Below are 23,017 nucleotides of genomic sequence, written 5' to 3'. Positions count from 1 at the left end.
GTAGCCCCCGCTCACCGCAACTAGAGAAAAGCCCGCGCACAGCAACAAAGACCCACCACAGCCAAAAATAAATTAATTTATAAGTAAATAAATAAATAAATAAATAATAAAATAAAATAAAAATGGGAAGTGCTAGGGCTTCCCTGGTGGCCCAGTGGTTGAGAGTCCGCCTGCCGATGCAGGGAGCGCGGGTTCATGCCCCGGTCCGGGGTTGGGGGGGATCCCGCGTGTCGCGGAGCGGCTGGGTCTGTGGGCCATGGCCGCTGGGCCTGCGCGTCCGGAGCCTGTTCTCCGCAATGGGAGAGGCCACAGCAGTGAGGGGCCCGCGTACCAAAAAAAAAAAAAAAAAAAAAAGGGAACTGCTATATATGCAGAAATCATGTAAAGAAAAACACAAGAAACTACCCACAATTTAACTACTATGGGGCGGGAAGTGACTGAACATCTCCATTGGGGTAGAGTGATTGAGTGATGATAGGACTTCTAATTTTCACTTTGTAATCTCAAAAAACAGACTATCTTTTTCTATCACTGTGATAAACTTAAGTAATGAACTTCTTTGTAATTACTGATTTCATAGAAGAAAATTGCATTCCACATTTTGGTTTTTAAGTGCAACTACCTTTGCCACTTCACCATTGGGGAAAATAGACTTGTATTTATTGTTCCAAAGACTTCTACGTGAAAATTAATTTTCTCCAATGTTTAGCAGAAGGAAAGCCCCAAAAGAGTTTATTTTTCTTCTATATCCTTTGTATCTAAGATGGATTATATTATTTCAGATCATACTCACATCTGTTTATAATAATGTAAAACTTGTATAAAACAAAATAATAATTGAGAATAATTGCACAGACTGAATAAAAATAAGCAATTTTTGAATGTTTGGGGTTGAGCTTTTTTAAAAAGGATTCTTTTAAGTAGTCTTAAAATATGACTTTAATTTATCCATTAAATCCAAGAGAATTCAAAAACAGGCATTACAGCTGTTAAAATCATGCAATTGACACTAATGTTTTATCATTACTATTTAGCATACAATTTTTTGTGTGTAATTGGAACTAGGTTTTGTTATGTATAATTACCAAAAAATTTTAATGTTCTGAAAAGAATATTAAAAATATAAACATGCCTACTAAATTCCTGCTATTTGAATCAAACTATACAGATTCATAATGAATCTTACCTCTGTATTTGTTAACCCTCTTCTTTAATTCTACTGAACTAGCTCCATTTTACCAATGAGCAAAACAGAAAAGCTTCTGGATTTTGTTTTGTTTTTAGATGTGATTGTGCATTTTAATATATTTAAATATTTTCATCTCATGGAACAGAATGTTTCCTTTTAGGTTTATTTGATGCGAGAATTTCAAATTTCTCTAAAATGGGTTATGGCATAGTGTTGTTGGATGTTTTATGTTACCTCACTTTTCTGCTGTTTTTTTTTTTTTTCTCCTTAGCACTTATACCCATCCAAAATATTTTTCATTTTACTTATTTAATTTTTTATGGTCTGTTTCATGAACCAGAATATTAATCCCATGAAGATTTCTGTTTGTTTTGTTTACTATTGTATCTGTAGAATCTAGAATAGTTTTGGACACATAGTAGGTGTTCAAAGACAACGCAGTGCCTGCATGACAAAACTAGTTAGAGCCAAATACCCACCTCCTATAAATGGGGTACATGTTCTCCAGTTTACCAGGCACGTCCCATTCCTATCACCTGGCCCACTTTATTGATTTATGTTCTTTGCCTGTCTTTGCTTAAGTTTTGAGATTGAAACACTTGAATTATACTTCTAACCTATTACTCTCTAATCTACCTTAAGCGAACTACTTAGTTCAATAACCCATTTGCCAGCTATTACTATAATAGCTTACACCCTCAGTTAAGACTTATCCCCTCCTCTACTACCCATTAAAAAAAAAGGTCACACGTTCATGCAAATGAAGTAGCAGCACCTGTGAAAGGCTTATGGACCACTGATACGTGCCACCATAATCCAGTGGACAATTACAGCATATACTTTAAACCTACGTGATACACTGGGTAAGAATTACACCCAGACTGTGTGTACCTCCATTTCAAAAATTATTTTGAGCCTGTAAAAATCTTCTATTTTGTTCTATTTCACCAAGAAAGAGGTTTGGGCATTGATCACTTACACATAACTGATAAATTTATTGAAATGTTTCAAATCTGTATGGAGCTGAAGTCAAACAGCTTTAAAGGTAGCACAGAACCAAAAGACTTAAGAAAAGAGTAGATGTCTTCCTTCACCTGGTCACCTATGCAGAATGTTGTTTTGAAGACACAGGTTAAGGAACTATAATCGGACATAGTGTCTCAGTCAGACACTGCCATAATAATACTATGTAACAAACTACCCCACATATCAGGGTCAAATGTCAATGAGCATTTATTTCTTGCTTGTGTATCTATGAGTCAGCTACAGTTTGGCTAATGTAGGCTGGGTACAGTAGGGCTTAGCTCAAAGCTGTACGCTGGGTCCCGTTTTGCCCCACATGCCTCTCATCACTCGTGGACCAGCAACTTTTAGGCATGTTATTCTCAGTGCAAAAGGCAGGAGCCCGCATTTGCAAGCACGCTGCTCACATCTCATTCCTTATCTTTGCCCAGTCAAGTCACAGTACTAAACTCTCGAGGTACACTCCACCACCCATCGTGAGCCAGAGCAACGTTCTGCAGGTAAAATACTTTTTTTAGGGGAGTGAAAATTTTAGACCGATAAATCAACCTAAATACACCCACTATTATATGAAAGTAGAGACACGGTATATCTATAATCTGAGACCTCAGTATACATAGATAAAATAAAATTTCAGATGGTGCCCTTATTATGGCAAAGATGAGCCACCAACTTAGAATATGAAGGCTGAAGACTGTGGTAAATGACTTTACCTTCTGGACATTAAGTTCTAAGAACTCAGATGTTAGAACTGAAACTACAAAGGGCTGGCATCTCAAAATCCAGAGACAGCAATAACCACAGAACCTGAAGAGTCAGTCCGTCTCCAAAGATGTGGGCAGAAACCACCTTTCTGCAATTTCTCTAATGGAATTACAATTAACCACAGGCTTGTTGTGGAATAAGGCTCCACTGGGTATTAGAAGTTCGGCCTAATGAATACAATTCCACAGTACACAACAGAGTTTCTAGGTCTCTCTGGAAAGGCATTTAAATGGTGATTTCACAAAATATTACTTTTAATCAAATCACATCGGGATGAGTCACTATTTTATAGTTTATCTTTCTCTAAATAGATTAAATTTTATCAAAGATCACTTCTTCAGCCAAACGTGCTATGTAGTTTTGGTGAATCCTTATTATTTGACAACCTGCCCATTAAACCTGGCTTCCCCTGAAAAGAACTGTGTGCTGAAGAGGAAATACATATGTTTATGTCTATAAATCCAAAGGGAACACAGTATTTTCTTGGTCCCAAATTGCAAGATGCTTCCAGGACAAACAAAGGATTGCCAGTGGAAACTCTGGATATTAGCATTTGAAGTGTTCTGGGGAAGCTGGAAATTTTTGTGAAATAAAAACATACAGTAATTTGAAATTACACACATTCATAGAATAAACCTAGCCAAACTGGCTGCTCTGAGACTATTTTTCCACCCAAATAGTTTAATGGTTTTTCTTTTAAGTATTAGTTGAAAATATTTACCTAGAAGCTCAGAGGAATGTCCCAGAATTGACTGAATTCGGTTGGAAAACACTCTGAGTTTTTTAAAAAATTATTCATTATGAAGAAAAACACAGAATGCTTTCTTGTCAATAATGATTAAATCTGAAACACAGGGTGTGGTATCTTCTCAGTTACCTAAATAATGTCATTGACAACAATAAAGCTACAAGCGACTTATAAATTATGTACTACGAGAGCAGAATTAGTAAATACAATAAGAGAGATTTAGGGCGTTAGCTACACGAAATGAGAAGAATTAAGGGGCCCAACTCAAGAAGTTGCGAGAAAATGTTGAAACTTCAAATCCCTCAAGATATTTATTGAACAGAGAAGAATAACTACCAACAGCCTGAAAAAGAAATCCCTTGGCTCAAACCACTAAATAGAAGAGGGGACACAAAATGTGCACAACCTGACCATTCCTTTGTTTAAAAACAATAATTTAATAAACAACTCGAAGGCAGAAGTTCTCTCTTGATTTCTGATGGAAATAGCTCAACATCAGCTGGACTAGAAGATCTAATTTTATGTGCTAAAACTTAGGCCACTTGGCATACTGCTCACTTTTTTGCCAGAAAACTCCTTCACCCCCTCAAGAATGTTTTTTATTAGGCTTAGCAAATAAAGGAATTTTCGTTCTTTATCTTATGACCACTGGCATCAGCAGTTACAATTTGAAATGACTACCGTATCTTAGCAACTCTAATCTTAACAAAATAAATACAGCAAGGAGCAAACAGGCTTCATGCCACACGAGTGTCTCATCACCATCCAAAAAACGCGAAGGGGGAAATCAACAGAGGATGACTCTCACCGTGCTGGTACTCTGGACTTGGCAACTCTCCAATCGCCAAAAACACTACATTTCTTTACATTTTCACAGCAGGGGCACCTACAATACTATATTTTAGGGAAAATTTCACTAAGACCTAAAGGGGCAGTCATGAAAGAGGGAGGGGAAAAGGATGATTCATCCAAAAAGAAAGATACGAAGGGAAAATGTGAAATGTAATTATTTCCTGTTCCCTTTTCTCCTGGAACTTGGGGGTCACAACAATGGTGGCATCTCCTCAACTGTATCCAAACCAATGTTCATATTTGCACAGTATGAGCAGTTCCTTCCCTTAGACACTAAAGCCTGAGGTAGCTCTGAATTATGACTTAAAATAAGAAAGAAGGCACTCAATAAATAGAGTGAAAGAATGAATGAATCCATTTCTGGCCTCTCCAACTGGTTAGGAAATAGTAGAGACACAAACCTCTTGAAACCACTTCAAACTCCTGCAGAGATTACTTAAAGTGCCTCTGATGCAGAACTAAATGCTTGCTCGATGTGGTCCAAACACGCGCATCACTCTGAAGTGAACCCGAGGCTGTGCAATTGAAAGGAGAGATCAGGGACTTTGTGATTGGATGGACTTGAGCAGGGAGCTCCACACCATCATTTCCTAGCTCTGTGAATTTACAATATTACATCTAACATCTCTGAGCTTCAGGTTCTTCTTCAGCCAAATGGGATAAAACTCCAGAGGGGGGGGAAAAAAGATGGCTGTGAAGTTGTCACTTAGAATAATGCATGTAAAGCTACCTATCCCATTTCCTTTAAAGGTGACTGATTTTACCATCAACAAAGGAGACTCACTTTCCTTCTCTTGGTATCGTTTCCTCTGAGTCATATAGGCCACCATCAGCAAACTTATCACATATGGCAGCCTACTCAATGTAATCCTGTTTGATGCTGAGCAGGGTAATCTCCACTCCTCAGAATGTGCAGCTGTTTAGTTCTTTGGCTTGTTACATCTTGTGCATCTCCAGTTAGAAACTGACATCTTGTTTAAGCCCTCATTACCTCTCACCTGAACTACTGACTGCGAGAGCTCAAACACTGCTCTTCTAACCTAACCTTGTCTCTTCCAATCTGCGGCCAGCATTCTCTTTCTAAATTTGACCATATTAAACTTTATGGGGCCTCCAAGTTCTGAGTTATGCCTATTTCTTAAGTCTCATTTCCTAGAATTACTTCTATACTCCAGTGAAACCAGTCTGCTTCTAATGCTGCTTCAGACTCAACACTTTGGCAACTGTTGTGCCCTCTACGTAAAATGTCTTTTCACTTTTTTTGGCCAGTTGGTAATTCTTCAGAACCCACCTCAAGCATTATCTCCCCAGTGAAGACATTCCTGCAATTGCTTTAGAAGGTTGATAAGATTCTACAGGGGACCATGTCTGCACAATATACTCTGTCTTTATAGCACTTAATTACGGTGCACTGCAATCATTCACTTCCTTGGGTATCTCTGCCACTAGATCATGAGTTAAAGAGTCCTGAGGTCAGAGATTATGGTTTAGCATTCCCACTGCCTGGCACAGTGCCTGCATGCAGTAGATGTTAGTAAATGTTAGCCTATGTCCTCTAGCACTCTCCTCCCTACCCTTCAAATAGTATAAAGATGGATTAAACTGGCTTGTTTGGACTTTTATTTTGAAGAAGTTAACTGAAAATTCTACTTTATTTGTTAATGTAATGTCTAACCTAATCTAAAAGACGAGTAAGCATCTCTTTATCACAGAAAATAGATGGAAACTTACATTTAAGAAAAAAAAATGTTGATGTTATTTTTGTTCTTGCTGAACTTCCAGTTTCTGTTTTCTTGATGAGCATAATTCCATTTTGCATGCTTGTGACCTTGAATCTTTCTTAAGGCTCTAACTCATTCTACTTCTTGCTTCCCTCACCCCACACTTCTTTCACTCTATACTTCCTTGGCAAGAGCCCATGGCGTGTATATAATAGGAACAAAACCAATGATAATGATGATGGGGATAAAAAGATTTACCTTTTGCTATTAAAGAGTCACAAAATTCTGAGTTTTAAAAGAGACATAATGTTATATATCAAAATTCTAATACAATGGAGTTGCTGTTTGGGTCTGTGGTTCAGAACTTGGTACAGTGCCTAAGATAAAAATTCTATATACTTCAAGTCCCCTAAGAGGAACTTCCCTGGAGGTCCAGTGGTTAAGTCTTCGCTTTCCAATGCAGGGGGTGTGGGTTCCATCCCTGGTCGAGGAGCTAAGATGCCTTGTGGCCAAAAAAACAAAACACATAAAACAGAAGCGATATTGTAACAAATTCAATAAAGACTTTAAAAATGGTCCACATCAAAAAAAAAAAATCTTAAAAAAAAGTCCTCTAAGAAAATTCTTCATTCATTCATACAACAGATAATATACTTTACGTAATAAAGAATACGTATGAAGTGCCCAAGAGTATAGTTGAATATCTGAACTTAAATGTTTCTATAATACAACTTTCCTGGTGGCCTTAAAAAATTACTTCACTAAGTCTCCCATCACCATGAAAGTCACCCTCAACCTTCCAGATCTAATCTAGTTCCATCCTTGTAAGAAATATTGCCTATACCCTACGGCTAAGATGGTATGACATTTCACCCTATGCAGGCTAAAGGATATCTCAAAATGGAAATTCAACTATAGAGGAAATATTATCATTATGTCTGAAAAAGGAGGGAAATGACAAAAAATTAGAAGGAAAGAGAAAATCAGTTCAATGGTGAGGGAATAAATTCATTCAAGCAGTGTGGATTAAACTCCTACGATTTGCTTGACTCCATATTTGGTACCCAGGAAAACACATTTAAAAAAAATTATCTATCCTATATGGCAGTTAGGGAGACAGACAGACACCAATTATTATGATAGGACCTAAGCCTTACATTGTTCAAGAATATTCTGTCCAGGACCTATAATTATAAATTTTTGAGCAGAGAGTCATGTCTCAACATAATATTGTGCATTACTATTCTGTGAGGAGGAAAGAGATTTACAATCTTTAAGATGGTAAGGCTGTTGTAAGGATAAGAAAAAGTTAAAGTTCTACCGGTTTTTCTCTAAAGCCTTCTTTCCCCAATTATAATCTGCTTTCTAAACAGTACACGAAGCCTTGCTTTTATGGTGAAGATAGCCAGATTAAATGCAGGATGCCTAGTTAAATTTAAATTTCAGCTAAATGATGCATAAGTTTTTAGTATTAAGTATGTCCCACATATTGCGTGGGACCTCCTTCTCCTAAAATTTTTGCATCATCTACCAGAAATGCAAATTTCACTGGCCATCCTGTATTTTTATTTGGTATTTTTTAATTTAACATGGTAACCCTATTTATAGGGGTGCCCATCCAATCTTCAGACTCCCCACTTTGAGTGCACTGTATGTGGTCTTAACGAACGCAGTGGATCACACAGTGACTGAGATACAAAGCAGTCTCCTCGGCCTTGTGTTTACCACAACATTGTTTCTCAAGCCTGCAGGCTTGGACAGCTGAGTTCCCAGCTCACTTTCCTAAACTATTTCTGGTTTATCACACAAGTAACAAAATGTGACCTTTATCCTTCTCTTCTCCTGAAGAAAACAGAAATTTTCTAAAGGGGTAAAAATAGCCGAAATTAAAAAAGACTATGAACTATTCCAGAATCTTGAGGCTGTCAATACTTTATGCTTTTAAATAGTTGCCATGGTTCACCCCAGAAGCATCTGCATATTTCTGTGGTTTTCTTCATGGTGTGTAGTGAACTTTGATATCTTTGGGGAATAAAAGAACTCTCTATCTGTCTATCTACACATATATATTTAACAATGCGAGTTATTGTTATATAAATGTAGGCTGTTGTCAATTTCAGTTCCCTGCCATATCAAAAGAACAAAGCAGGCAGGAAGAGCAAGAGGATGATCTAATATGCCTACGCTAATAACAAAGCCAGTGTCCTAAACTGGCAGTGGCAGCCCTCTTCTGCAGAGATTGTTTTTTACACCATCAGTAGACATTTTACAAAATTGGATGGTGACAGGAAGAGTACATTTTAAATTGTCAACCTTCATGATGTCCTTTTGAAGAATAGCAATTACATAACTCAGGGAGCTTTATTTTGCATTTGAAAAAATATGTATCTAAAGGAGTTTGCAGGGTTATGCAAGACTCCACATTCTGAATTCTTTGTAGAAATTAAGGTCCCTTATTTTTTCCTGTAATCTCATATCAGTTTTTATCCACTTCCTAGTTAAGGTGGGAATCAATATTAAGCAAGTAGTACAGAATTAAAGCTGTTTTTGATTTAAATTAACAAGTTCATTTAAAGAGGCCATCAACCATATGCCATTCTTTAACCATATTTAAAATCCAGTTTGTAAGTTTCCAAGGATCACACACCTTCTTTTCATCTCTATGGCATTAAAAAGTTTGCTTATAATATTCTAATATTTTGTTAAAGTTGTTTCCTCTTAGGCAATGAGAGAGGGAAATATTATGCAAAAGTAATTTTATATCACCCAAAAGTCATTTGGTCTTTTTCTTCTAATTCTCATCTTTTTTTGAAATAATTTTAGAAAAAAAAAAAAAAAAACTCTTTAAAAAATGCAGACAATGCCAAGAGAAACGCATTGCAAGTACCCTAAATAGTTAATGTATTTTCTAAATGAATGATTTAAAATAGCTATTAAAGGAGAGGAAATGAGCTTAGGTTTCTAGTAATGACTTCTCCTCTTCAAAATGAAATCTGTAAATCCCTGATTGCAATTCCAAATCCCCAAAGGACCAGCAGTTCTGGGACCAGGGCTCACTGGCTTTATGTCTAATAGCACCAGATAAGTAGCATGATTTTTATATATGTAATTTGGGAGAATATTCAGAATTTATAGTCCCGGAGACAATTTATGAATGAATTTCCTTTTTAAAGTACATTATTCTAAAAATCAACTTTTCCACCCAAATTGTAAGCAGAGCACACAGGAATGTGAGAGGCATGGATATATACGTAGAGAGACATATGTATATATATTTATATATGCATGCACACACATGCACGAAATGTAAGTACCATTTTATTCATAAGAGCATAATGATTCAGCCTGTGATTGTTAATAAAAATGCATTTCTAACCATCAAATTTGAGTCTATTATTCTAAGTTAATTGCATTTGCCCTAAAGAGACTTACAGCTGGCTGTCAGCCTGTTTGTGTCAGTTTCATTTTATTCATCAGTCAATCTTGTCTCCTCTTCTTTTTCACATCCCATATATTGATCAAATAGATTTGTTAGCATCCCTCCACAGCTTTCACAGCATTTAAAAAAATAAAAAAATAACCTCGATATTATCATCAGATACATCTGATGACTTCATTCGTTCGCATGTTATCTTCAGTGCTATTTCAGTAGCAAATAGATGCCCTTTGGACAAGCCCATAAGATTGCCATTAAATATAACAGATGTAACTCACTCAAAGCGGCATTGAGAAAAAGTTAAACGGGAGAAAAAAGTGAACAACGGCAGTGGTCGGCGGCATCTCCGCTTTTCAGTTGGAATAGAGGATACTCATTGCGGTAAACATTAGTTCTTTACTGGAGTGTATTATGGAGTAGAAAGCATCTAGTTAAAATTCATCCTCAGAAGAGAATGTACTATTAGGTGGTGAAGTGGATTAAAGAAATAAATGGGCACCATGTTCCCACTGGAGCCAAAGAAAACCAGTGGGGGAAACAGAAGAGCAGGGAGGTTAGGGTAGAAAAGTAGTTAAGGTGAAAATCTGCAAAGAATTAGAATCTTCCTTGTGTGAGTCAAGTTGCTTAGAGAGGAGATAAAAGGCATCACAGGGTGAGGAGATAATTAGCAGATCAGAAGCAAAGCAGTTTAAAAGGTGACCCTTACCTCCTCTGTTACTCAGTCTAAGAAACTATAGACAATTATTACAGTATTTTCTCCAGGGATGTGTGATACAGTTTCTCCACATATCCTCCAAGACACAAAGCTCTCTCAGCATTGTCACTGCGTTGCCTGAGTTCAGTGCTTTTTATGGAAATTCCTTTACATCACGCCGGCCTTGTCTTTCAACCTTGCTTTAGATCAGTGATTCTCAAATGGGGTGATTTCACGCCCCCCAGGGGACATCAGAAATACCTGCAGGCATTGGGGGAAGGTGTTACTATCACCTGGTGAGTAGAGGCCAGCTATGCTGCTACACACCCCACTGTGCACAAGACACCCTCCACGACAGAGAGCTACCCACCCCAAATGACAATAGTGCCGAAGTTAAGAAACCCGGCTTTAGATGGCTGACTGAAATACACGTAAAGCTAAAAAACAAAAACTACATCACAGTACAGCAGCAGTGCAGTGAGCAGGATTTTAGCAACTCTGAGAGGCAGAGAGCAGTCCAGCGACTACACACAGGATTTCACACTCGCCTATTAAATAATACAATTCATTTACCTAGACCCCAGGAACAGTGGAGCAAAATACAACCCCAATTTTGAGGAGAACAAAGAAAAATGAAAATCATGGCTTGAGAGAAGACATTTCAAAGACCTCCAAGACAAACCAACTGAAAAATCTCCAATCAAAAGACTCCGCAAGAAAATTGTATCACAGCCCCTAATCCTCAACAGACCTTAACAAGATGTTCGTGAGCCAAAGACTCATGTCTGCAGAAGACAAAAGACATAGGAAACAATATAGTCTAGAGAAGGATTATTGTTAAGAGGCAGGAGAAAGATACAACAGATTCCTCCACCTTACAATTAGAACGCCTAAAAAGAATAACCAGAAATATGCTCAAAACCATGTTACAGTAACTGTTACATCTTTCTGCTCTTGGGAAATTAATATTTAGGTTAGACCTGGGGCAATATTTTTAAAACCTTTTTTTGATGAGTGCTTTTACCCCACCTGACTAGACACCCCTGCCTGGCACAGATGGCCAAGACATTTGCTTTTTTAAATACTCCATATTTCCACAGCCACCCACCAGACAAAAATTAGATTACCAATGCTTGTGTAAACTTTCCAAGCTCTGACACAATAAGATTCCAGGAAATGTACATGCACAGCTAAAAGCAGCATTATACATAATGCACTGTAATTCCAACAGACAAGTTGCTATCTTCGATAGATATACACACTTTCCATGCCAAACACATGAACGTCAATACATTTTTCTCAAGTTAAAATGGAAACCATTTAACAGATATAATGGGCACAATGAATTTCGTTTTGCATTACTAATGCAGCAGGGGAGAAGGGAAGCTTTGGCAAGGATTGCAGTAAGACCAAGAAAAACAGGAAACAACTTAGAAGCTATCATGGCTGTGCAAGCTATTGCCCTAAAGCATGGTCATGAACCCAATGGCCACTGAGACTTCATATTCTCAAAACTCTAATTCCACATAAACAAATTTTTGACTCATGGGAAAAAAGTAAAAAATGGACAAAAGAGTGGTTGCATTTTTCGCAAAAAGGTCAAGAGAACGTCACCATCATTTTTTCCCACAGTTCCTGAAGAGATGTTATCATGACCAACTTGATTTTAGGGGAGATAAATTGGAGGCAAATGAATTAGATGATGCGTCATGTGAAAGGGAATTAGGAAGATAACCCAGGAGCCCAAATCCCCAGCCTCTGCTTTTACCACCGGAAATACGTATCCCCCAAGACTCCTTCTCATCACTGTTAAAAAAAAAAAGAAAAAAAAAATCAAAAACAGCAATTACTTCACTGGCCCTTACCTTTATCTTAAAGTCTTTCTGGCACCTAAAATAGTTTACCTCAATCATTGCACACCAAAGAATTTTTTGGTGCTTTCTACTAGATTTAGATGGTAAACTCTGAAGCCATAGATAAACGTTATTATGCAATTTAGAATAAAGGTTTTGAGCACAGGCTTATTGCAATCAGGCACACCTCACTTCCAAGCTGATCTCGCCTACTTAGTGAGATGGGCAAACTGAGTGACTCTGAGCAAATTCCGTTATCACAGTTTCACTTTCTCCATCCATAAAATGGGTGTATAATAGTCCTTATATTAATGGTTTTGGGGAAGGATTAAATGGGGCCATGTGTGTAAAACATTAGGTAAATTAATAGTAGTAAAGTCTAGCAGCAGCAGGAACACTTCCTGGGTTCAAATCCCTGCTTCCACAGCTTCCTGGCTCTGTGAACTTGGATAAAATCTCAGTTTCCTCACCTCTAAAATGAGGATAGTAATAATAATAACTTACAGGATTGTTACGAGAATGAAAGTGACATAATAATAATAATGGCTTGACAATTCCTAACCTAAATTAAAGCACATTACATTTTAACCATAATCATTCTTGCCATCATATTTACAAAGGAGATTTAACATCTTTAGTATTAGGCTCCAAAATAAATGATGAAAGTATCTCAAAATGTAAATGCATATATAGAGATGAACTTGGAAAGAAACCAACTGGAGGAACAACATAAGACTTTCTTCATTATGTTTATCATGAGTTCCAGCAAGGATCTGTCTTTCTTTGATCTTATTTTTGCCCTTAGAAAAATAAAAACACAGTGAACTTTTCAAAGTGGAAATTTGACAATATTTAGAAAGCTCAGACCTAGCAATTCTTCAAAAATGCTCCCACTTCCAGCAACTGATGACTTTTTTGGCTAATGTGCCATATATGGTACCTCATCTAATTACAGAAGTCAGTATCACCACAGTCAGTCCCATGGCTAAAAATGATGTGACAGCAAATTGGTTATAAGATGTAAAAAATGGTGGACACAAAAATGAAGAATATCTTTGACTGTGAAAGGTCAAGATGAGTTAGTAAGCTATTAACTTGGCTCATTTTTCAAATGATGAGTCAATTTTTATGAGAAACATTCAGTGTTTTCAAACTGCTTATCAAGTTCCTAATTCTGTCATCTTAAAGGCCTATATTACTCAAAATTTTAGAACACCACTTAACATCTTAGTTGTCACAGTGATGTGACCTGGAATATGAAAATAACTCAAACTTTTAGCTTGTTTTTGTCTTCCCATGCAGAATAAACTTTTCAAAATGAGGGGCTTCTAAGGTGTACCATGTTTAGCCAGATAAAAAATAAACCAGATTGGTATGATAGTCAGCAGTAGAAAGAGAAACAAATTAAGTACTTATAATTAAAGATTGAGGAATGAAAGAATTCACACTTTCTTAGAGCTATTATTTCAGACAGTCTGGTGTCAGAATTAAAAGCCAACCAGTGCATCTGTTTACATTGCCAAGGATTTTCACAGTAAGAAGGGCTAGGAAACACATATTTTTTAATTAGGGTCCAAATCCCAAAGAACACCTAAAAAATAGGATGCCAAAAATAAATGTTCTTGTGATTTGTATTGTCCAATGTCTAAACAAAGACAAAAAATTATGTTTCTTACTTCTCCTTTATAAACACAAGTGAAAGGAAAAAAAAAGAGAGAGAGAGAGAGAGAGAGAAAAGAAAAGAAAAGTAATTCTGTTGCTTTGGCCACAGACTCCTTTTTTTGTTATCCTGCTTGTTTCTGGCTCAGCTACTGCTTTTCTTTCCCAGGATGAAATAATATAGGAAAAGCCGATTAAGGAAAACTTCACTCACACAGAAGGTTCACCAAGATGGCTCAGTCACCAAGCCTTAAAAGCTGAATTACAATGGCCACCTAAAATGACCATTCTATACTTTAAAGTACATCTCCATTTGAAAAATTTCAGTTAACTCTTTGCTTATCTTGAGCTTTGAATTAAAGGAAAGTCCTCTTTAAAATCCACAGTGATGGATCGAACGTTGTAGTACTCAAATCTACCATTAGCTTATTTTTACTTCTCACCAGCAAAATTAGAGGTATTTTCTGCAATTTCAAAGATCACTCCTTTGGTCAGTTGAAAAAAATATATAAAAAGTAGTATTCTGTACACAAATAGACTTCCTTCCCTCATTTATTTATTCAACAGATATTTATTGATCCTCTATTATTTGCCATACGCTGGGCTCATTGCTGGGAAATACTGAACTAAACAAGACATCACTGCATATAGCATATAATCATAACGCAAGGTGTTACCATCTCTCCTATTGGAGGTATAGGGTTCTGGGAAGCGCTTACCAGTACAAGTGGACTAGGATAGACTTGAGAGATGATCAGCCCTCATATCTTTTATTTGACAGAGGAGGAAACTAAGATCTAAAAAGATTGAGTTGCATAATCCCAGAGTTCTTTACTGGAAAAAAAATCACAGGACTAGAATTCATGTCTCCAAATTCAAATCTCAAACTCCCTATATAGCAATACACTCCTCCCCAGAACATAATTTTCCCGAAAACAATAATGCCAAGCCATGAATGTCAAAGCAGTTGACTTGTTGGAAATATGCTTTGAGATCAAAGGGTCAACATTCTTCCTAATTGTACGGCATTCCCAATGGTGGAGAGGGAGGGCTCAGAGGTCAGACCCAACTGGATCCTAACCTTAAATCGACCATGCCTAACTAACTAGTGACCTTGGAGAAGAATGAAACTCTGAAAATCATCTGGATTTTAAAAAAATCTTGCAAGTCAGGATCACAATATCTACATGAAAGGGGTAAATTTCATGAAAGAAATTGAGTAGAAACTCAATACACATAAATTTTTGTCCCCTCTTCTCACTCATATAAATTGAACAGAACTGATTGAAAGACCAGGTTAGCAGAAACCACACCTCAGTTTATTTCTTATCAGTTATTTTAGCATAAGATCCAGCCTCCAATTTTAATCCATTTTCGTAGGTCATTTTTGTCATACCTCCACATAATTTAACATTTCTACTCTGTGAACATTTTGGGAGTTAGAAAGCAGAGATTAAACAATTGAATTTAGAGAATTTCATCAGCATACATCCTCTAAAGAGAGATGGGAAGGAAACAACAGTCAGAAGAAATATTTAAAATGAATAAAGCCTCCTATATAATGTCGTGGGCCTCTTTCCATTATAGAACACAGAAAGCCAACTAGCATAGGTAAAGGGAATTTGTAGATTCACGTATCTAGGATGTCCAGGAGTAGATGAGCTTCAGATGTAAGTGAATCCAGGGAGCCAAATGATGAATTCGGTACCTTGCCTTTACTTTTTCTTGGCTGTTTGGCTCCCTGTTTTGGCTTTATTCTCAGGCTTTTTACACAAGGCAGGAAAGATGGCTTCTGTCAGTCACAAGCCAACATTATCTTTCTACCCCACAAAGGAGGAGAGAACCCTCACTTCCAGCAGGCTAATCTCAAGTCTCAGGGAGCAACCTGATTGGTACTGCCTGGTTCTTAGAGCCATCCCACCACAAACCTCTATGGCTGGGAAACAGAGGACATGGGTTACCATGTCTCTGTACATGGAACACTGATGGACAAGACCATTCCACTCAAGTTACATGGAATAGGTCCTCCGTTGGAAAGTGGGTTTCTCTTTCCTGAAAAAGGGAGTAAAGGGAGCCTGGAAAGGCAAAAAAATGGATATCCACTCAAATAATTATTTTTAATTTCCCTTCTTTTAGGACCATCCAGCTCAATTCAAAATCCTCTGGAAGACCCTGGTAGGTTCATTTTATTTCTTCGTAATAGCTTCCTATACTGGCTAATGGGTACTTTTGGTGCAATATGATAAGGGAAGGACTCCATCTTTGTCTACATCCACAGTATAGTGGCCACAGCACCGGCACACACAGCATCACACATCTGCATTATTCAAGGCATACTGCAGTCAGTTTTTACCTTGAAGGTGCTTATACCCTATCTCTGCATACATGTTAGGTCACAAAAGTTTAAAAATCATGTATTCATTTATACAATACATGGATTCAGAGTCTATGTTTAGGACCCTATGTTCAGCTTTGAGGGATGACAAAAACCTCAGTCTCTGTCCTCGAAGGACCAAGGAATCTCTCAAAGATATCACTTGAAGCTGGAATTTGCAAAGAGCACTCCATGTATAATTAACATCTGAGCTGGGTTTGGGGGCATAAGTAGAAGTTTCACTGTTAGGCATGTACAAAGAGGCCAAGACAGAAAAGTTGAAATGTGCTTTCTCGCTTAGTGAAAAGATGACACAGAAGAATGGGGAATAAATAGCAAGGTAGCTTTTAAGCATTCAGCAATGAAAGTCTGCCTAAATACGTCATGGTTCTCCGGTAGGAGGCAATACTGTGCCCCAGTTCTTCAGGAAGAGGCAGGGCTAAATGAGCAAGACGCATTAATGAGGGGAAAAAAAAATCCAGTGTCACATTGACAAATACAGTACGGCCCATTTACATTAAGTAAAAATCAGACATGCATATGTTCGTTAATGTAGACAAAAGGTCTAGAAATGAGTTATCCCAAACTGAAGATAGGAACAGCCTCCATAAAGAGTAGTCAGAATGAAGCAAGCAGCAGGAGTGAGGTGGGAATTTTCCTTTGCTTTTACACTTCTGTATCACTTAAGCTCTTTTTTTTTCCACAATAAAATTTTATCTACATGTTGCTTGCCTAATAAATAAATATTGTTTACATAGAAGGAAGTTTTTGATCAAAATAAGGACCAAAATAACACTGGCAGGATAAGGAGTGTGAACTTTTAAAAATTAATGTTCTTGTTATTTCTGGTTGTCAGTGGGGTAGAGAGCCAATACCCTGAGCGAGACGTTAGGAAGAATAACATTTTGCAGGTGGGATTATCTTCAAGCCAATAAACAAATGGGCAGGTAGAACTCTTTGGAGGTCGTTACATAGATAAATACGTATATTTTGTAGGTGTATATGTATATATAAATTAAACAAATATATAGCCTAAATAAATATATTTTATATAGGAGGTTATTCCAAATACATATAAAATAATGAATATATATAAATGAACGATAAGCGTTAGGGAGAGAGAAGAAAGACAAGTTCTTTTCTGAGTATGAGGGATTTTAAGATATCAAAGAAATGCCTTTAGGGATGTTTGCTTGCAAAGTGTCTTAAAGACAACACATCTGGATATGGAGATCACAACAAGCAGAGTCGGATTTCAGGTGAGATGTGGCAGTCATCTACATGAAGACGAGAAGTGAAGTAATGAATGAGGTCAAAAGGTCATCAGGGAATAAATGAGATCAGCAAGGGAAAGAGTGAAGAGAGCCTAAGGCAAAGCTTTGAGAAGGATCATCCATTAAGAGAAGAGAAGCAATGCACTGGCTCATTCATTCACAACTAATTTTTTTCAAGGACCCTGAGCCAAACACTGTAGGTTTTGAGGACAGAATAGAGCGGTGGAAAAAATGGCATGGTGACTGCCCAGAGGGACTTATAACCACTGGAATGAGAACACCCACTAACATTAACTGAACGCTTCGTGACTTTGCAATGTCACTGAAGTATCACATCAACCTTAAAACAATGTTATTACCATCTCCTCTCTATGGATGAAGACATGAGGCTCAGTGAGGTGGGCAATGTGTCCCAAGTCATACAGCTATGAAGTGGCAGGGACTTGATTTGAATGCCAAGTTTATCTACCACCACAACTCATAAGGCTGTGTAACTCTGCAAAGTGGCCAACCAATGGGTCATAGAAGAAACATGAGAACAGAAAAAGGAAAAAAAAAAAAAACAACAGCATTCTATGCTAAAGAAGACAGGGACAGAGTCGTGGGCCTGCTAAGCCATGTTATCAAGGAGGAGGGAAACTGATGCAAGATCACTGATTTGATGGTTAGAAAGTCATATATTCATTCATTTATTCACTCAACCAATATGTATTAAGCAGCCAGCATGTATTACCTCATGGGCTTTGAAAGATCAGTTTTACTTCTGTGGGGATGGAAGTCAATTGTGAAGGATTAAGGAATGAGTAGATGGTAAAATCGCTTGCGTTAAGGACTCCTCTGAGGAATTGGGTGATGGAAAAATTAGCTTAAGAAGGATTTTCAGGCTATGGTGTACCTAAGCAAGCACGCAGAGGCAGGATGGAGTCAGTAGAGAGAGTGAAAATACAGGGAAAGAGGATGGTGGTGAATACAGATGCTTCCTATGGATGGAGAAAGAGAAGGAGACGCAGACTCCTGAGGCAGAAGGTTATCTTTGAAAGGAGAAGGGTCCCTTTTCCTCTGATAGGGGATAGAAGAAAATACAAAGGAACTGAGAAATGCTGCTGCAAAATGCAGTCATAGGAGACTGTAACAATAAGGTTTTATGTGCACACTTCTAGACATTGGTTCTCGGCCCTGGCTACACACTAGAATCACCTTGGCAGTTGTTACAAGCTGTGACGCTTCGACTGAACTCCAGTCCAATTAAATCAGAAAAATGTGAGGTTTCTTCAGGCTGAGGATATCCAAGGCTGTAAAGAGGACTTGGCGAGGTGTGACTAGGGGGGAGGTTACATGTGATAACCACTTGAGTAAAATGAAAAACTAGGATCCAATAAAGAAATGAATTTGCCTAAAATAAAGGAAGGAAGGAAGGAAGAAGTGGGCAAGAAAATAGAAACATTAGTATGTGGGGAGATGACAAAGGATCCTTATAAATTTCCAAATTGCTGCAAAGTAGATACACGTGCGTCCCATTACTTACGACCATAAACTGTACTAAGCACGGGTCTTAACAGTACTACTCTCTTTTGCATTCCCAATCAATCTGCATCGGAGTCCCTGGCATACAGTGGATACTCAATAAACATTAGTTGAATGAATAACTTAATAAAAAAACAAATGTATAACTCAGGTGGCAGCCCAGCCCTCTCTTCAAGTATCTAGAATCCTTGAGAACGGTGGAATCGTCTCATACGCAATCCCAAGCCACTCACTGCAAATACTTCTCACATCTCAGATCTACATGGGGCCTCAGCTGGTTTCAGGGGATATGATTTCAACCTCTTTATTCTTAATGCCATCAACAATAGGTTATGTGGGTAATCGATTTTTACTAAAGTTTTACAAAAGTGAGAAAACAATGGGGAGGAGGGCTTTATCAGCAAAACACCAGCCAGCAAGCAATTTAAAATTAGCTATTAGACAGCCACAGTGTTAACTATGTCACTTGGCCTTTCTCATTGGCCCTTATTCCATGCTGAGCCCTTGCCTCCTGCCATCTTGCTGCACTCTTATTTCCATCAAGCTTCACCACTACCACCCAAACCACAAATTTCACCTTTTCTTATGCAGAGCAGTTTCACTATGACTATCTCCTACACCGAGGCTTGGGGGGATCTCACTTTTAGTACCTAAACTTTCCCAGAAGTGCTTTTGCCAAACCAAAGGTTAGATATTAACCCCAACCTTTTTAGGGCCCCAAACTTTCATAGCCAATTATGATTTTAAATGGCCTTTTCCTTCCTTCCATACAAAAGAATGAATCATCCTGGGAAGACAAATGGAAAATCCCCAACCCAATAATAAATGAGGCCCCGTGAGGGAATAAACATTCGTCATTGGAAGTCCATGGAATACGTATACACATTACTGTTGAGAATAATCCTTACCTTCCTTATTGGGGCATCTCAAAATTAGTGTCTTTGTCTGTGAATGTCATCATCGTATCCAGTCACATGAGCAGTGATGTGAATACAGCGGGCACTCAACACAGACGCACTAATCATGAGGATAAAGGGTAAAGATGAGATACTCTCTGAGATTTTATACCTTATAATAATAGTGGTAATAATAGCTGCTTTGTATGTCCAAAGCCGTTTAAAAGCATTAACATTTCACATGGCCACACATCCTCGGAAAGGAGATCAATATTTATGCTTCCAAGTGTGTCAAGTATACAGTTGTGGAACCTCGAGGTGAAAGTTTCACCCTGCCAGTGTCAGCCTCAGACCTTGGAAATCACATCCCCAGTTCAATGTGTCAGAATAATAAAGTGACCCCGGCTGGCTGAATGTATTCATTAATGGCTGGGGGTGGGGGTGGGAAGCAGGGGGAAGGAGCAGACAATAAGGCTCTGGGAACTCACAGCGCTAAATAGCCGGCAAGGAAACACTATTATTTGGTGTTGCATCAGTTCTGGAAGGGAAAAAGATACACACACACACACACACACACACACACACACACAGACATCACACATCACAGCAGTCCTGTTTAGTCCTTTCCAATGAGAATTTATTTTTGTAACTCCTGGTCCAAGTAATTTTATTGCCACTGATTGGAAGGGGAGGGGGATGGTACTAAGAACTTCCTTCTGGCGTCTCCCCCCCCCCCCCCCCCCCCCCCCCCCCCCCCCCGCTTAGTGTGTGCTTTGCTGATTAAGCAAATCGACCTTAATTAGGAACTAAGTAGAAAAGAACTCTGCAAGGTTTCCTTAAGCAGCGTCAAAACGACCACAGCCCATTCTCAGAGCCCATTAAGAGGTAATCAACCAACGCAACTAACAAGTCACTCAGACCAGACTTTTGGAATTTGGCTCTTTTGTTCTGTCAGTTTGAAGAGCGCTGGGCGAGTGATGCAATTTAGAAGGGAGCTCTTTCAGAGCTTTCACTCAGGAAGGCATCGGGAGCTCTGGGGGTAGAGCTTACTTAGCTCAGAAAAAGGGAAAGAATGCAAGTTTGCATTGACAGCTTGATCCCAGAGAGAGGCTGCGGGGCTGCTTGTCTGGCGGGTCCTCTGGGTGTGCATGAGGCACGGGTAGGAGCCCTCGTCTTAAGTGAACGTGCGCCTCCAATATTAAAAGAACAATTACCTTCCTGTGCACTGCTCGCTGTTTGCTACTGCTGTTTCCTTCAATAAAACCTCTTTTCACTTGCCAATGGGAACCTGTCAGGCAATAGTATTTTTCAGGCGTGATACACTTACTAAAATGCCCTTGTGAGCTTTTAATACATTTACAGTTGATAACAATAGGGCTGTTTTGTCAGGAAAGGTAAAAGAAAAGTATTTGTTACAAATGCAGAGCAATGGCAAGACAGGATTGGACCAGTGTTGCCGTGCGTGGTGGCTGCTGGTCCCTCCTAAGTGTCAATCCAGCTGCCGGAGAGCAGGGAAAAGGAGCAAAATGTGATCAGGGTGTGGTCTTTTTATTCAAATTGAAATTCACCTTTTTTTTTCCTAACATAAATACATTTTATAGACAATATATTGTTTCATGGAGTAGAACATATTCTTCTTTGGTGATTACTTATTGATTTTCTTTTGTCTATAACAATTTAAAGTACTTTATTGCTTACATTTAAATAAATGCTAAATCAATTGTAAGTTATACAACTATATAGTAGATATATGTATAGAGACATTATCCAGAATACATGCCCCGGTCAGAATGGAGACTTGTAGAAACACTCACTTTAGATGACTCTTATAAGAGCAGAAATGTGAAGAAATAAAAAGATCTTACATTTCATCCTCAATGCTCAATTATTTTTAACATCTTTATTAGAGTATAATTGCTTTACAATGGTGTGTTAGTTTCTGCTTTAGAACAAAGTGAATCAGCTATACATATACACATATCCCCATATCTCCTCCCTCTTGTGTCTCCCTCTCACCGTCCCTATCCCACCCCTCTAGGTGGTCACAAAGCACCGAGCTGATCTCCCTGTGCTATGCAGCTGCTTCCCACTAGCTATCTCTTTTACATTTGGTAGTGTATATATATGTCCACGCCACTCTCTCACTTCGTCCCAGCTTACCCTTCCCCTCTCCGTGTCCTCAAGTCCATTCTCTACATCTGTGTCTTTACTCCTGTCCTGCCCCTAGGTTCTTCAGGCCCTTTTTTTTTTTTTTTAGATTCCATATATATGTGTTGGCATACAGTATTTGTCTCTCTCTTTCTGACTTACTTCACTCTATATGACAGACTCTAGGTCCATCCACCTCACTACAAATAACTCAACTTCATTTCTTTTTATGGCTGAGTAATATTTCATTGTATATATGTGTCACATCTTCTTTATCCATTCATCTGTTGATGGACACTTAGGTTACTTCCATGTCCTGGCTATTGTGAATAGAGCTGCAATGAACATTGTGGTACATGACTCTTTTTGAATTATGGTTTTCTCTGGATATATGCCCAGTAGTGGGATTGCTGGGTCATATGGTAGTTCTATTCTTAGTTTTTTAAGGAACCTCCATACTGTTCTCCATAGTGAAGTTCACCTTTCTAATAAAGACCTTTGTTTGTTCAGATCCTCTTGGATGGTAACACAAGCCAGGTGGGTGGTGGGCGTGCAGCATCCTTATATTTGAATATATATTTGGCCCTTGGATTCACCGTGGAGCACTGTCTTTAAAACTCAAGCAAGATGAATTGTTCCATAGATAAACCTCCAATTAAAAGAGATTTTCACCCAAAAACTAGAATCCTCGAGTTATAAACTATAGTTTGCTGTGATCACAGCTCAGGTTTGTTTCGTTAAATGAAACCAGATATTAAATAATAAATAATCAATAGAGAACGTCTATCAGCCAATTTCTAGAGAGATTTCTGTTGTCATTCAAACATCCATTTGGCTAGAGTTTAAAATATATATATATAT

At 38.2% G+C, this 23,017-nt stretch overlaps 1 protein-coding gene across 2 annotated transcripts in view; it reads left to right on the top strand.

The window, feature by feature from the left end:
- The window catches only part of MDFIC2 (MyoD family inhibitor domain containing 2), a 101,832-nt gene that overhangs the window by 40,268 nt on the left and 38,547 nt on the right, over positions 1-23,017 (top strand). Inside the window, exon 3 of one of the 2 annotated variants that reach the window (XM_067755185.1) lies at positions 16,077-16,115. The exons of the other annotated variant lie outside the window; for it this stretch is intronic. Within the exon in view, the coding sequence (XP_067611286.1) occupies positions 16,077-16,115 (39 nt within the window). The remainder of the gene's footprint in view (positions 1-16,076; positions 16,116-23,017) is intronic. 2 annotated transcript variants of the gene reach the window in all.

The sequence above is a fragment of the Pseudorca crassidens genome, chromosome 10, assembly GCF_039906515.1.
Source record: "Pseudorca crassidens isolate mPseCra1 chromosome 10, mPseCra1.hap1, whole genome shotgun sequence".
Taxonomy (NCBI): domain Eukaryota; kingdom Metazoa; phylum Chordata; class Mammalia; order Artiodactyla; family Delphinidae; genus Pseudorca; species Pseudorca crassidens.
This window is presented reverse-complemented; position numbering and strand designations above follow the sequence as displayed.